Here is a 16,042-nt window from a genome sequence, read left to right as displayed (position 1 = left end):
GTCAGAAAATGCATATTTTTAAATATAAGCACTTCTGAAGCTTATAGCCCCCCCCCCTCCCCCATAAACTAAATTTAGGTAATTTATCCATTGGTCTAACCTGCCCTTTTTGACGTAAATGAAACTTTGGACTTTTCTTAAGTAAACTTCTGAACCACCAAATGAACCTTTCTTAATTTAAAAAGTATCCTTGAAAGACATATGAGATGTAACCTCTCAGTCTGAGCATGTTGATAAATCCAATAAACACAATTAATCACTATTTTTTCCAAAAATTTTAAACTTTTTTCAAGTACAGGAGATGACAGCAATATAGCAATTCAAGTCATAAAAAGAAATTCTGCTAGTTACCAGAAGTAGAAAAGAACACAGGTATTCGGTGTCTTAGTCAACTGCCCGAACTAGGGTAGCTGGCTGTGCAGGCCTACTCAGCTGGTTAAGCTGTCATTGGGGTGTGTTAAGGTGAGCATCTGACCACTCAGTTTTGGATAAACCTTGCCTCTTAACATTGCAACATTCTTTTTCTCAGCATTTAACAATTATGGTTACAAGTAAGATTATTTTTATAGTTTTCTTTTAACATACTTTTTACATGTTTATTCATTTTCTTTAAATTTATATGTTAATATCACATATTTATATATCAAATAAATAAAAATTAAACATGTAACATACATTTACTTGTATATATTTAGTATATATTTTAGATTATTTTGTAATTTTGTTTTAGGCCTCATTTTAATTAATAATATCAACAAGTAAGATACAGTCAAGAAGTAAGGTTACAGGTAAGATTATTTTTAGTCTTATCTTTTTTATGTAAATTTTGTGTCATTTTCTGAAAAAGTTAGTGAGTGATTGCGACTTAGCGGATTATATCGCTTTGGCATATACTACTGCAGTTGAACTGGAAGAAGTCTTTACCACACTGTCAGAAGAAGCATCTAAAGTGGGCCTGAAAATCAGCTGGCAAAACACTAAGATAATGATCATTGACTTGGGAGACACAACCTCGAACTCACCTGCATTCAGCATATTAGGTCATACTTTGTATGGATCAGTTTGATGGACTTTGTTTTTAGGAACACAGGAAAGGCAATGGGAGACCACGGAATCAAATGGGAGGAAAAACTCTCCTGGACTTAGATTATGCTGATGATTTAAGCATCCTAAATGAAAGTATGAGCAAAATGAATAAACTTTTTAGAGGTTTTGAAAGTTCAGGATACTAAAATAGGCTTGAAAATTAATGTTAAGAAGACTTAGTCACTAAGGCTAGGAATAAGTGATGATGAAAAGGTGACATTGGGTAACAGAAAGATTAATCGGGTGGGGAGCTTCACTTAACTTGGTAGTATTAAAAGTAAACACAGTGGGAGCAGTGAAGATGTGAAAAATAGAATAGCCCAGGCTCAGGGTGTTGTTTTCACAGTTAACAAAGGTTTGGAAAAATAGGAAGATAAGTCTACAAACCAAGATTAGAATATTGGTAGCTACAGTGATGACAGTGGTCAAATATGGCTCTGAAGCATGGGTGCTCCTAAAAGCGGATGTAGATTTGCTAGATTTTTTCCAGAGAAACATTAGGCTGTACGAAAAATGTGGTTTAATCCCGCTTTATAGGGATATAATGGAAGAAACGTTGAGATAGCTAGGGCATGTTCTGAGGATGAAGGATGACATATAGTCAAAGATTGTCCTTTTTGGCCAACTGTATAGACAGAAGCAGTTGTCCTTGTCTGGGGTGGGAGGATGTCATAAAGAAAGATTCAAAGGAAACGGGAACTTCCTGGGAGGGTGTAAAGAGAGAGGACTTGAATAGATTGGGATGGAGGAGGAGTGTGCGTAACTGTTTTGGCCTCAGGTGGTTTGGTGCTGTAGCGAGTTGTTAGTAGTAGTAGTAGTTGAAGTTGTGAAATCGTTCACGTACCTTGGCTCCACCATCACGGAAAGCGGATCATTCAAAACTGAAACTCAGTCCTGTATCATGAAAGCCACCTCAATCATGGTCAGACTCTGTTGCACTGTCTGGTTGAAGCCTGGCATTACCCACAGAACAAAGATACATATTTACAAATCTAGTCTGCGGAGACCTGGCAAGCTACCGTTTTGGTTCAAAACACCATAGACGTGCCTTAAACCAAGTTTCTTAAGACGAATCAAAGTGGTTAAGTCCAACTCCAACACCTAACGACTGTCACTTACCAACCAGATGCCTAACACACGTCAGCAGAAACTTCAGCCAGAATTGCCTTTAGTTTTTATCCCTCAACTTACGCCTGGAAGCGTCCGTGTAGAAGGCCTGGTTCTAGCTGGAAGGACAGCTCTGGTCACTACATGCCATTTATCAGTAGCACCAAGAGTGGCTTCTCTCTCTATGCTGGACCATCAGCAGGAGCAATAAGTCAAGTCAAGTCTTTTATATTTATCCCCTAGTCCAAGTCTTTGATACTAGTGCAAACTAAATTTGAACAAGTTTGAAGTTTAACAAGTTATATTCTTGTATTCTTGATCATGAATGATCAAATGAGTTTAAATTGGACAAAACAGGGTGATCACCTTTAAGGTACTATCCTCTTAAATGCTATAGATAACGTTAGATTTATGTTTTATATTAAGAAAGTTTGCAAATGCACAATTATGGTTTAACCATGGTGGATGATAAAACAGTGGCAAATTATTATTAATATTGTAGGAAAATTCACTCATGGTCAGGCACAAACTTGCTTAAAGTTGACGCAATGATTTATTTGAATAATAAATGGAAACTAAGATTTTTTTTTCTATTTTAAAAATAAAAATAAAAGGGAGAATGCATTTTTTTAATCTGGATGCTAGGAAAATCTACAGTTTTCCCATTTTGAATTTTAATTAGAATCCTAGAAAAATCTACAGTTTTCTCCATTTGGATTTTTAATTCGAATGCTAGGAAAATCTACAATTTTCCCCATTTTGATTTTTAATTCAAATGCTAGGAAAATCAAGTTTTCCCCATTTTGATTTTTAATTCGAAATCTAGGAAAATCTATAGTTTTCCCCATTTTGATTTTTAATTCGAATGCTAGGAAAATATACAATTTTCCCCATTTTGATTTTTAATTCGAATGCTAGGAAAATCTACAGTTTTCCCCATTTTGTTTACTTACCCAAAAGCTATAAGAGAGAAGGGGAGAAAAATTCGAATTAGAATGCACCATCATTACAATGCACTAAAAGAATAAAACAAAAGATAATGCATTGAGAGTTGAACAGAATTAGACAAAAATCAAAACAATAAAAAAAAATCCAAGTTTAAATAAGAACAAAAGACAAGAAAAGGAATTAAGCTTATTACAAGAAACATCCAAAGCTGAATTTCAAAATGAGCCCCTTTTGAGAAGTAATATGTGATTTAAAATTGTCAGCTAAAAAAAAATTACCTTCAGTTTTCAACTTTGTCAGAACAAATATTAAATAATTGTTGAAGTCTGGATACTTGTTGAGTTCTTCAAGTTTCTGAAAAAAAAAAATCATACAATGCTTAAGATAAAAATTAGTTTGGGGGGGGGGGCAGCAATCCTGTGCTTTTACCTATTCTTCCAGTTTACCTTCCCCTGTTTTCTCCAGATAACCATTTAGAGCTGGGTCAACTTTGGCTGAGCTTAAAGTCACACTACTGACCTTCATTCACAACCAACTAATGGGCAATGTCATGACCCAAACCTCAGTCATTATAGACATAGGCCTTCAAGCATAGCATGTTAACCACTTCATATCAAAATCAGATCTTAAGTATCAATAAATCCAAAAGACATTAAGGGCCATTTGAACTGCCAGTCTAGATTGCACACGTGCTGCTCCACTAGCAATAACATTGTTATAACAATGTAAATAAATAACATTGTTATAAATTTGTTATAATAAAATCAATAGATAAATTAATAGTTAATGAAATAATAATTAATAAATTAATTAATAATTAAAATTTGTCATAAATAAAATTGTTATAAGTAACATTGTAACAATAACAACATTGTTAGTACATACAGAAAACCGTTTGACACCAGATAAACAGTTAAGTTATAATGGAAAACAATTAATACACCATTTTAACAGTCTTGATACACACAGTATTTTTACTTTCAATGCATGAATAAATGTTTAATATCTAAGAGTAGATATCAAAACAAGTTTTGATATAATAATGTGTAGGAATTTCCCGCCGTGTGCCTGTGCGTGATTGTCATTATTGGATTTGTTTTAAAACTCAACAGCTATGACAAACACCGAAAACAAGAAGAACAATAGGGAATTTCAACCAGGACTGGTTGAACTTTGCTGAGGTAAGGATGCTGGGATTGTTTTGAAAGACTTTTCAATTTAGTTTTATTGATTTGATCCTCTTGTAAGTTGTTTCTTCTTATATATTTTTGTATCATGAGGACAACCTTTGGACATAGGGTCGAAATATTCATTCTAATTTGTTTCCCACTGTCTTGAGAAATTCCCTATTATTCTTCTTGTTTTTGGTGTTGGTGGTGTTTGTTGGCAGTGTGGTCTTCATTGCTATTTAAAACAGCTATGCTTCATTTTATGCGAGTCCCTATTTTCTTTACAAAATGTTTTCTTATCTTTTTTATTTTTCTAATCTAGCCCTCCCTTGTCTGCCCTTTGGTAAAGGCTTCCAGATGTGAAGCAAAAATATTTGGCTTTTTTGTATCTGTATAGTTTGTTTCAAAATTTTGATGTAAACATTTACCTTTTTTGTATATTTTCATGTCATTTTAAGTCTTCAACACCTGCAAATTTTTTAGTAGAAAAAGTTACATGGCTATAAAAAGCTAAGTTTGCTAATGAATTCAGCTGCCTCAATTTTTCTGTTTACTAAAAATTTGTCTTCCATACTCTTCTTTTCAAAATCAGTAAGGATATCAAGTTGTGTGAGACCAGTGTGGGATGTCTTGGGTTCTTTCTGGCCTCAATATCTCCTTAGTCACATATGTTGATGACATTTTTAACATCAGCCAAACTTTGGACAAAATTTATGAGACTTTCAAAAAATTGCAAGCACAATACTTAAAATCGGGTTTTAAATTTAATGCTGAAAAATCAGATGTAATACTTTTTAACTGGTAAGGCCCACTCTCCCATGAAATTGTACTTGGGAATTCAAATATCTCCCTTTTAACCAAATCATTTACATTGGTATTCCCATTGAAAATACCATTTCTCACACTTGTCATTTCCTTAGAGAAGGCATCAAACACCACATAAAACACACACCACATCGTAAGTATCTTGCAATACTGCACAACTCTGTTGCTCTCCCCCCAATCTTCTACATTCAACCTTTCTGGAAAAGTCTTACTAATGCTGATAAATTGAAAATCTGCTGCACTTTCTTCTGTTTTGAAAAATACCTACTGAGATATATGATTTGTATATGCAAGTCAAAGCTCATCTATATTCTTTGCATAGCAGATCCTACAATAGCAGTTGCTAAACTTATGAAAAAACATAACCAAAGGATTTTAAGACATGCTTGGAGCATGTTATACTCCAGTTATTCTTTTATAGTTGTATAGTGATATTTTACTTTTGTTTTTGTTTTTTTTTTCTCTTTATAATGTTCTGTCATTTTCTGTTTGCATAAAGACAGTTTTCAATAAATGATGATAATAATAATCAATCCTTGTGCTGGTAACATTACATCGTTAAAAAGCATACAAGTAGCCTTTATTTGTCAGAGGTTGAAAGCAGCCTAAGTCCATCATTAATTTGGCAGTTTAGTGATAATATGCTTATTGTAGTTATCTTTTAGAAGATCAGTAGGCAGCCTTAAGTTGCATCATATGATAAAATCAACTTGCAATACTACCCAGTTGCTCATATCATATTAGTACTTGCTGTGTATTTTGAAGTAAACTTTTAAAATGAGTTCAAACATAACTAAATTTGTAAAAAGAAGGGCGCTTGATTATTTCATTACAAATAATCCATCATTGTTTGACACTTTATTGATTGCATTCATGAACCCTGCATTCCATGCAGTTAGTCAGTATACTAATTTTTGCTCCAAACAGCAATTTAGTTTTTATTTATCTATTTTCACCTACAACAGTAAGCACTCATTGCTTGTTATAACACAAAGACAACACAATAAATACAAAAAAAAAAAAACACATAAAATATGTGACATACAAAAAGCACAAAGAAAGCATTACAAACATTAAAGAAAAGAAAACAGAACTAAAACAGTGAGAATTTCTTAGACATGTTTTTGTACTTATGAATTAACAGACAGATTACCAGTGAATCAATCCAAAAGATAAGTTACCTCCTTCTGAATAGGAAAAGTGACCACCTTGTCATAAAAAATCACCATTTAGATACAAAGCAAGAAATAGACAAAAAAAGCAACAAATTAAGAGAGAATCTATGCTGAATAAAGGCAGATTAATTCAGAGTCTACACCTCAAAGTTATGGTTGATGAACAAACTAAGATATGAAATCTTAATGCTTTCTCTACTTTCTTTACATTACTCTTGTTTCTGTATGATCTACCACTCAGATAATTCCTGTTCAAACCCCTTCTCCTCTCTATTACACAATGCTTTTTTGCTAATATTTCTAGCTGCATTTGCATTTTTTTTTCCCTAAGACACTTTCAGCAACTTCACAAATTGTTTTCCTAAAATTATTCCATCCATCTTCAACCTTGTCAAATTTTAAACTCTCAACTTAAGTATTCAACTGTTCCTGATAAGTTTCTCTCAAGTTCTCATCCTGGAGCCCACAAACATCTTAACTTCTAGGGATGTAGTTACCCTTCCAAAATTTCAGCTATAGATTAACACTAGACACTACTAGATAGTGATTTTTACTTTTAACATCAATAAGAGCACTCTTATACACCCTAGTGTCTTATATTGATCCTGCCAGTCTTTGATTTTCTCACTTCAATGACAAGATTATCATGATGTGTAAAGAAGAAGATATTGCTTTTGTTTGTTTACCAGCAAACTACACCCATTTCTTGCAACCCCTTGATGTAGCATTCTTTGGGCCAACTAAACAAATCTGGAGAGGAGCCCTTGAAGAATACAAGATACAAAACCCTGCTAAGATTAAGTCCAAAGGGAGGTTTTTCCAAAACTATTGAAGTTCCTCTGCAATGACTTAAAACAGAATGGAAATGTCAACCTTCAAAATGGGCTCACAGCATGCTTTGACAGAAAGCACTACATCCAAAAAATTCTCAGTAAGCAATCAAATGGTGAAATCTGTGAGGCAGTTGATGATCCTGTCATAACTTTCTTTGAAAAAAGGCACTTTGTCAGTGTTGGTACTATATCATGTCAGTAAAAAGCTTAACAAGGCTCCAGGAAAATTCACTAGCTGAATTAAGCAACACAGAAGATTAAGGTTTTAAGAATCTAGGGGTAAATAAAGCAAAGGGAGCTGGAAAAAGTTATAATGATCCTTGAATCAAGACTGCTCATCTGATGATGCATCAGAGACAACTTGCCAGAAAATTAAGGTAAGAAAATAAGGTAATTTAAGGTAAAAAAAACTGTGTGATGATTCAAGTGAACTTAGCTGGGATGAAGGCCACAGCAATGCACATGAGGACAATGACAATTCTACTTGCAATAAGGACTTAGGTCTCCAGATCAAGCTATTTGATTTATATGAGAAAGATTTCTTCATTGGGTGAGCAGAAGACTTTCTAGATGAGGGGATGGTAAGGTTCAAATGTCTGGAATGTGAGAGCAATGCTGACTTCAGTTACAACTGACCCAAGAAAGAGCATGCCAGTGGTAATGAAAAAAAAATGTTTTTGCTGGACCAGTTGTTCAAAAAGGACATGACCAATTCCAAATTGCAGGGCACTATGATGTCACAAAGTCATACAAAAACTTCACAACCAATACAAGTTCTAGCCTCTAGTTTTCCTTGATTTCTTGCAAGACCTATTTCTTTTAACTTAATCCAATTCAATTTGTCTCTGTTTCTTATTAATTTTCTTTAATATTATCAATCTTTTTTATGTTGACTCTAAAAGAAAATAGTGTATAGAACAGATTGCTCAAACTTACCCAAAGCATGGCTAGCTATTACCTTCATTACCTTAATTGACACTTCACAGCAAAATAAGGTCCAATGTTGGATCTGTTGTTGAGGTGGCAATTAAAACATTTTATACATAATAAAAATGAAAATGGTTGTGACTCTGTTTAAAGCCCAGTTACATGCCTTCTAAATAAGAGTATGCTAGGACAGATGCAATTTAAGTAGGTACAATCAAGGGGGCCATTCTTCTGTATTTTACAGTAGCTACAAAACATTAATTTCTGATAGAGTATGCAAGTTGGTTGGGTAAGACAAGCAGCATCAGGATCATAGCACAACTCTTTTATATACATATTGTATCAGATTAATGATGCTTCTTGACTACTAAGGTCCCTGTGTTGGCCCTGCAGTACATTGCTACAGCATGATTCAATCTCTGGGTCCTGTATTACCAAGCTAAGGTCAAACTCACTGTGCCACCACAGAACTTTTATATACATATATATTAATCACTATTTATATGACACAGATGATGGGTAGTTCTAGTTGTATCTTGAAGGTTTGAATTCCTATTCTTTGTTAAGTCTTTAAACAAATTAGGAGCCTATATGGCAGTAAAAAAAATAGAATAACATCATTCAATGTTAGACAAAGTGTGGGTAACTTTGAAAATAATTTACAAAAAAATAATGGCCACTTGAGAAGGAATAAAAAAAAATCTGTAATCTTCACCTTCTTCAGCAGTCGGAAATAAATATGGAAAGGTATTTCTAGGTTGTTGTGTCACTTTTAACAAATGTTATTGCAAATAACAGAGAAAAATGTACTATTAGTTTTAAGTAACCTTTAGTACTGAGCATCTTACATCATGTGTTAGATCAAAAGTTTTATAATGTTTTGTGTTTTATACATGTCACAATATCAAAAGTTTATTGGTGAATTTGCAGTGGGTCATATAATTTAGCTAAGAGAAAAGTGAAAATGTCATTTGATATCTTATGCTCTTTCATAATTCAATAATCATTTCTGGGGCTAAATGCATCTTGAGCCCTTAAAGGGACTTCAAAGGTATTTCATTTTTGTAACCATATAAAGAAGTGATCAACACTAGCTAAGTTATTAAGAAGTGGCTAAAATATATTACTAGATTATAAATAAGCTCTTTAAGAGTAATATATTCCAGAAATACTTATTTATAAACATTCAAACCTCATTTAGGCTATTTGGCAACTCAATTATAAACCATTTCAATTTAAGAGTGTGTTTCAACAGCAAAATTCACGCTATTTTTAATTAATGAAATTTAAAAAATGTACCTGCTTTTTGTTATTTTTCAGCCACATGTTTCCTTATGTTTAGCTGGGCTTATATATAGATATATAGCTGGGCTAATATATTATATATAGAGAAAAGCAACTGGTAACTGAAAATTAAGGTAAAATGTTTTGTCAAAATTTCAATAAGCCTAGGTATACACCTGTCATGTAGGCAAATTTCAGGGCTATCTAGAGGGAGAAGGAGTAGAGGTGGGCACTTTAAAATACCTTCCTGGGATATACTTTAGCCTGTAGACCCATCAGTAAGTTTCATTTTCCTAACCTAACCCTATTCCAAGATAGCAAGAAGTCACTAAACTAGAATCTTACCATCTTTTCAACTAACCAACCAGGTATCTTACCCTAGCCTACCCAAGATTGTGGCTTTTCAATACTGAATCAGTAGCTTTTCTTTTATGCCTAGGCCAACATTGGTTCATCAGCTGTAAACATAAGTAGAAAGCATAATTAATTTTGCTAGCTAGATAAAAATATTGCTTATAAGCACAAAGCCGTCAACTTTATCTTCTTAGGCAAGTAGCCTATGTTGTGCAATCACAAACTTGAGCTTAGGACTGTTGATGTTTTATATAAACAGATGAGTTAAAATACCTGCTGAACAGCACGTTGAGTCGCTGTATCAGGTGACTGGCTTTCTTTCAAAATCTGTAATATTTGCTGGAGTCCATCAGGTTGAGGTTGCCAAGACATTCTTGCAAATTTCAATTTCTTATTTCAAATGCTTCTAGGATGATTAAAGTGATACAACGGAAGCATGTAACACATTTGCCAACTTTGAAAAAAAAATTAACATTAGACCAAATCGCCCAAAATTCAAAAGACTGGTCAACTGACAAAAGGTAACATTCAACGGACAAAATGTCTAACTGAATAGTTTTATGACTGATAAATATCGTGCCAGTGCTTCTTTATCTTTGATCTCTTCCAAAAAAATTTTCAAGGAAGTTTCTGGTAAAAAGCAGCCCTGCTCAGAACATTTGATCTTTATAAAAAAATCAAGACGAGTCAATTTAATTTATGCAATACAGAAAAATCGTCTCGTGATTACTTATCAAGATGAAATATTTAGTTAGATATATACTATTTAGTAACCAAGAACTTTTCGATTCTAAGAATAATCGGTCATTAAATTAGACAAGACTGTCTACATGCAAGCATTACCATTACCTGAAAAGGCTTCAGAGCCCGCAAAATTCCTTATATCTTTTTGACATTACTAATTAGGCTTATTGAACATCTGTGTAATATTATTTTCGCCTGATGACTGATGATCTTACCCAAAGAAAAAGAATATTTCAGCAGTGAGGTGGACTAAATTGATCATAAGCTGCACACCATATCACTTAAGCGTGGTTGTCAAAATTTCTATTTTGACAACCATGCTTAGTGATATTTTTATTGTTGCTGTCCCTGCATATGCTCTGTTACTTACCATAATGGCTTGGCGTACAACTGCTAGATATTTAGCATCGCCCAGCGGATGGAGCCTTATATCATTCCTTGGATCAGTGCTTTTCGTTATATCGGACGTTGTTTTTGGAGTAAACAAATTTTTCATTTTGATTCCCCGTGGAGAGGTTTGTATTTATTTGTTTTTCCACATACACGGTAAACTTCTAACTTTTGAAAATATGATAGGGAAAACATTTGTTTCAGTGGGAATTGGAGTATTTCTGATTTTCTTCTTTGAGCATAACGTTAACTAATGGAAGAAATAGAAGAAATGATTATAAATATAATTTTATAAAGAGTTTTAATCTATCATTTTTACTCTCTGAAAACCAGAGAAAATCAGTTCCTAGGGTTGGTGGCACCCGATGTTTTCAAACTATTTACGCTTTCTTATATTAAAGGGATCTTTCTAGATTTGGCAGTAGCAAACTTTTTTATAATACTTTCCATATTAAGCATCTTTACTTCATTATTCTCAATGGTAGAATGCCGAGGAGTTCAACCTGCCTTGTACATTGTTGCGGGAGAACACGGTTTTAGCATATTTTACTTAACTTGCTTTTTCTGTGTGTGCATTGGTCACCGAAATTTCAGATGCTTATTTCGATCCCTTCCTCTCATCAGATTTGGCTTAAAATTTGTATGCAGCTTAAATTTCACACATTTTCATATTTTGCTACATTCGTACATAAATAGTATTTTATACCCTACAGTTTAGTCTATTACTTCAGAAGTGAGTAGACAATCAAAAGTCAATTATGTGCGCAATATAAATGATGAAACTTACCAAATTTAATACCAAAAAGGGTAATTAGATAAATACTTTACAAAAAACTTTAAAAAACAATGTTTTACAAATGGACTAAAAAGAGAAAGTAAATTTTTGTTTTAAAGAATACCTTTGATATACATTTTTCAAGATTATCTGAATATTTTCATTGTTGTAACTATTTTCCTGATACTTCCAAAACATTACTAAGAATCAAGCAGTTCGTGATAACGAACTGTAGTAAGGAGCGACCCAGCTCAATGGTAACCAAAACTCTAAAAAATGGAATTTTGATACCAATAGCTACATCAAAAGAATCGCATTTTAATGCTGATTTTAAATATATAAGTTTCATTAAGTTTAGTCTTACCTATCAAAAGTTACGAGCCTGAGAAATTTTGCCTTATTTTAGAAAATAGGGGGAAACACCCCTTAAAAGTCATAGCCTCTTAACGAAAATCATATCATCAGATTCAGCGTATTAGTGAACCCTATTGTAGAAGTTTCAAGCCCCTATCTACAAAAATGTAGAATTTTGTATTTTCTGCCTGAAGGCAGATCAAGGATGCGTGTTTATTTTTTTTTCCCAGAGGTGATCGTATCGACCCAGTGGTCCTAGAATGTTGCGAGAGGGTTCATTCCGACGGAAATGAAAAGTTATAGTGCCCGTTTTAAGTGACCAAAAAAATTGGAGGGCACCTAGGTCCCCTCCCACGCTAATTATTTTCCCAAAGTCAACGGATAAAAATTCTGAGATAGCCATTTTATTCAACGTAGTCGAAAAACCTTATAACTGTGTCTTTGGGGACGACTTACTCCCCCACAGTCCCCGTGGGAGGGGCTACAAGTTACAAACGTTGACCAGTGCTTACATATAGTTTTGGTTAGGGAAGTGTACAGACGTTTTCAGGGGGATTTTTTGGTTGGGGAGAGGGGTTGAAAAGAGGGGGATATGTTGAGGAAACTTTCTATCGAGGAATTTGTCATGGGGAAGAAAATTTCCATGAAGGGAGCGTAGCATTTTCTAGCATTATTAAAAAAAACAATGAAAAATTAATTATGAAAAAGTTTTTTCAATTGGAAATAAGGAGCAGCATTAAAAATTAAAACGAACAGAAATTATTACGCATATGAGGGGCTCACCTCCTCCTAATACCTCAGTCTTTACGCTAAAATATTTTTATTAATTTAAACTATTTATTCTACGGCTTTTGGGATTCAGGGGTCATTCTTTATAAACTGGGATAAAATTTAAGCTTTAATGTAAAGAGCAAGGTACTGACGAGGGAGTGAACCCCTCATATATGTACAAAAAACATGAGAATACAAAAGATCGTTACGTAAGCTAATTTATAAGCTAAGTATATCTTTTGCTAATAAAATTATTCGTAAAAAATTAAAAGTTCTAGTTGCCTTTTTAAGTGGCCAAAAAATCAGAGGGCAACTAGGCTTCCTCCCCCGCTCCTTTTTTTCTCAAAATCATTCGATCAAAACTATGAAAAAGCCATTTAGCCAAAAAAAATAAATACGCAAAATTTGTTTTAATTATTCCTCTGCGGAAAGCCAAAGTCAAAACATGCATTGATTCAAAAACGCTCAGAAATTAAATAAAAAAAACAAGTTTTTTAACTGAAAGTAAGGAGCGACATTAAAACTTAAAACGAACAGAAATTACTTCGTATATGAAAGGGGCTGCTTCCTCATCAACACCCTGCTCTTTACGCTAAAGTTTTTTACTGTTTTAAAAAGAAGAGTTGAGAGAAAGAGTCAAACTTTAGCGTAAAGAGCGGGGCGTTGATGAGGAAGCAGCCCCTTTAGTATACGAAGTAATTTCTGTTCGTTTTAAGTTTTAATGTCGCTCCTTACTTTTCAGTTAAAAAACTTGTTTTTTTTATTTAATTTAAACAAGGTACGCATTTTACTTAAAAAGAGAACTATGAATTTCTCATCCATACTTAGCGTTCACAAAATTATGCTTGTATGATACTAGTTATATATCAATAATATTGACGGAAAATGCGCACCACGTTTAAATTTTAAGAAAATCATACAAGTTTGAGGAAAAAAAGTTTACAACATTCAAAATATTTAGAAAATTTTGAAGTATATTAAGTATTCTTTAGAATCGAAAAAATTATTTTTCCCCTTTTTAGATCATTTGTATAATTTGGTTCTTTAAAAGCTTTCTATTGTTAAATATTTGTCATTGACTTCAGGTCTCTAAAGTTTCGCTCCCATTTGGCCACATTGGTATTGTTAAAAGGACGCAGAGTGCAATACATAGTTTGAGGAAAAAGCCTTTTTGTCAATTTCTTTTATTATTTGCAGAGCTTCTAAACTTGTTTTTAATTTTGTCTTCCTTGGTGTGAGCATTAACTAAATTAATTTGTAGAAGCTCATTATACAGTTCTTCCCGCTTCTTTAGAAATTTTCGTTTGCAGTAAGATGGTATTACTATTTCCTACAACAATTAGTAACTTCCTAAGAGCTTGAAAGCTGAACTTGCAACTTTCTTCAAAAATAGAACGTCCTCTTCAGAAAGTTTTTTAAAATCAAACAACGAACTTAATTGTGACCAGTAGTTGGAAAACTTATCCATTCTGTCTTTTAAGGAAGATGTTATAGGGTGAAGTATTGGTAACAATGCATCCCTTTGAAGTGGTATCCTGGTCTTGGATTGTAGTCGTTTTTGCTCTCGTAAGAAGAAGATCTTATCTTATTCTAAAAATCGAAAATAGCCCCATATTCTTTTAGGAAAGGTTTGCATCCTGAAATTTTCTGGTTCGATAAAACAATTCAGATTGGTCATGAGTTTGAGAAAATTCGTTAAGAGACTTAATTTTGGAAAAAAGATTCATATGAGTGACGTCATATTTAGGAGCACATTCCAAAAGCATAAATAGGGTTTCGTCAAAAGTTGATTTAATTCTAATATTATTCATTATCTACTTAAGCATTAGAAATAAAGTCATTAAACCCTTTTCTTCGGTAGGCCTTAATGAATTGGTTTCATTTTTTTTTAACTGATCAGAAACCAAAGAAAGGTCCGAAGCTTTCTCTGCATCATTGTGTTTACGAGGTTGAATTCAAAGAGGGGTCCATGCCATACTATTAAGCAAACCAAAAATGAAAAGGCTTCCAAGTGTACTTGAACCTATTCTACCTTTGACGAAAATTTTGTGTCCTCAAACTCTTCAAACAGTTGTTCCAGTGCTTTAAGCTAAGTTCTAACAGAGCGCGACGAAAAATTGCTTCTGAAAAAAAAAGTTTGCGGGACGAAATGAAAATCGCTTTGTAATTCGCACTGAAGGCGTTTTTTTTTTTTTTTTTTTTTTTTTTTTTTTTTTTTTTTTTTTTTTTTTTTACTTCATGAAAAGAGATGAAAACAATGACAACAAGGGGGTTGATCTTATAGAGAAAACCCAAACTACTCAAAATCAAGGATAGATCCAATCGAATTTCAGAAGATGGCTGATATGGGTCAGGAGTTCATACCAGGCCCATTGCCCAAAACTTGTTTGTTCTTCCACCTTTGCAGTCACCCTTTTTTTTTAGTTTTTCAAGCTATACTCTCCTTGAAAAAGTGTCTCCGAGTCCCTTTCACTTCGAACTTGACTACATTCTAATTATGACATGTCATTTACAGAACCAAAATGAGAGCCAGTCATTGGACTGAACCATTGTTTTTTTTTTACTAAAAAAAGTGTGCTTCATCGGTCGTCTTTTACTGTTCTGAATCTACTATATTGTTTTGTGTTTTCAGTAAAGCACTAGTTTTCTATAATCCTACAAACACAGAAAAATATGATTTATTGGTTTATTTTTACTAGTTTTATTGACATGCGTTAGATCGACTATGAAGCAATAATTTTTGTTCGATTAAGTTTCAATTATGCTCTTTACTTCCCTAAAAAACTTTGTTTTTTAAAATTAATCTTTGTCCATTTTTGATTAAATTTAATGGAGAAGCAATACTGAAGTGGTCTTTTTTATTTTTTTAAGTGGGTTGCCCCCCCCCCTAAATAACACGGGATAATTTCTATTCTTTTTAAGTTTTAATGTCGCTACTTACTTTCAGTTGAAATAGAATTTAGTTAATTTCTGATCGTTTTTTAAATATGACCGGGAAATCCATGCTTCACAAAATGGTGTATACGATTTTTGAAGATCGGCAACCTCGATAGTTAGGAGAGAGTAACTATTTTTCTGAAGAAGATTTTTAAGCTTTGAAATCCTAATCAAAATGTTGGTATGTCTAAATTATTTCACTAAACATCTCACCCCCCCCCCCCCGCCTCCTGGTAAACAGCATAAAATGTCAGACTTACAGGTGTGGAAAAGAAATAAACAAGAAAAAGTTGGAAAGTAACCTGACAACTAGAAAAATATCACAGAAAAAATGCAAATGGGTTCTTAGTGCTATGATTTCTC

General features: G+C 33.4%; 1 protein-coding gene across 1 annotated transcript in view; it reads right to left on the bottom strand.

Annotated features, from left to right (window-relative positions):
- Positions 1-10,144, bottom strand: part of LOC136025501 (transportin-1-like) — a 73,938-nt gene extending 63,794 nt beyond the window's left edge. Inside the window, 2 exon segments of the mRNA XM_065701532.1 lie at positions 3,420-3,495; positions 9,982-10,144. Coding sequence (XP_065557604.1) covers positions 3,420-3,495; positions 9,982-10,080 — 175 coding nt within the window. The 5' untranslated portion in view covers positions 10,081-10,144.
- Positions 10,145-16,042: the final 5,898 nt, after the last annotated feature.

The sequence above is a fragment of the Artemia franciscana genome, chromosome 1, assembly GCF_032884065.1.
Source record: "Artemia franciscana chromosome 1, ASM3288406v1, whole genome shotgun sequence".
In the NCBI taxonomy this organism is placed as follows: Eukaryota; Metazoa; Arthropoda; class Branchiopoda; order Anostraca; family Artemiidae; genus Artemia; species Artemia franciscana.
Note: the sequence above shows the minus strand (reverse complement) of the source record. Positions and strands in the feature narration are given on the sequence as shown.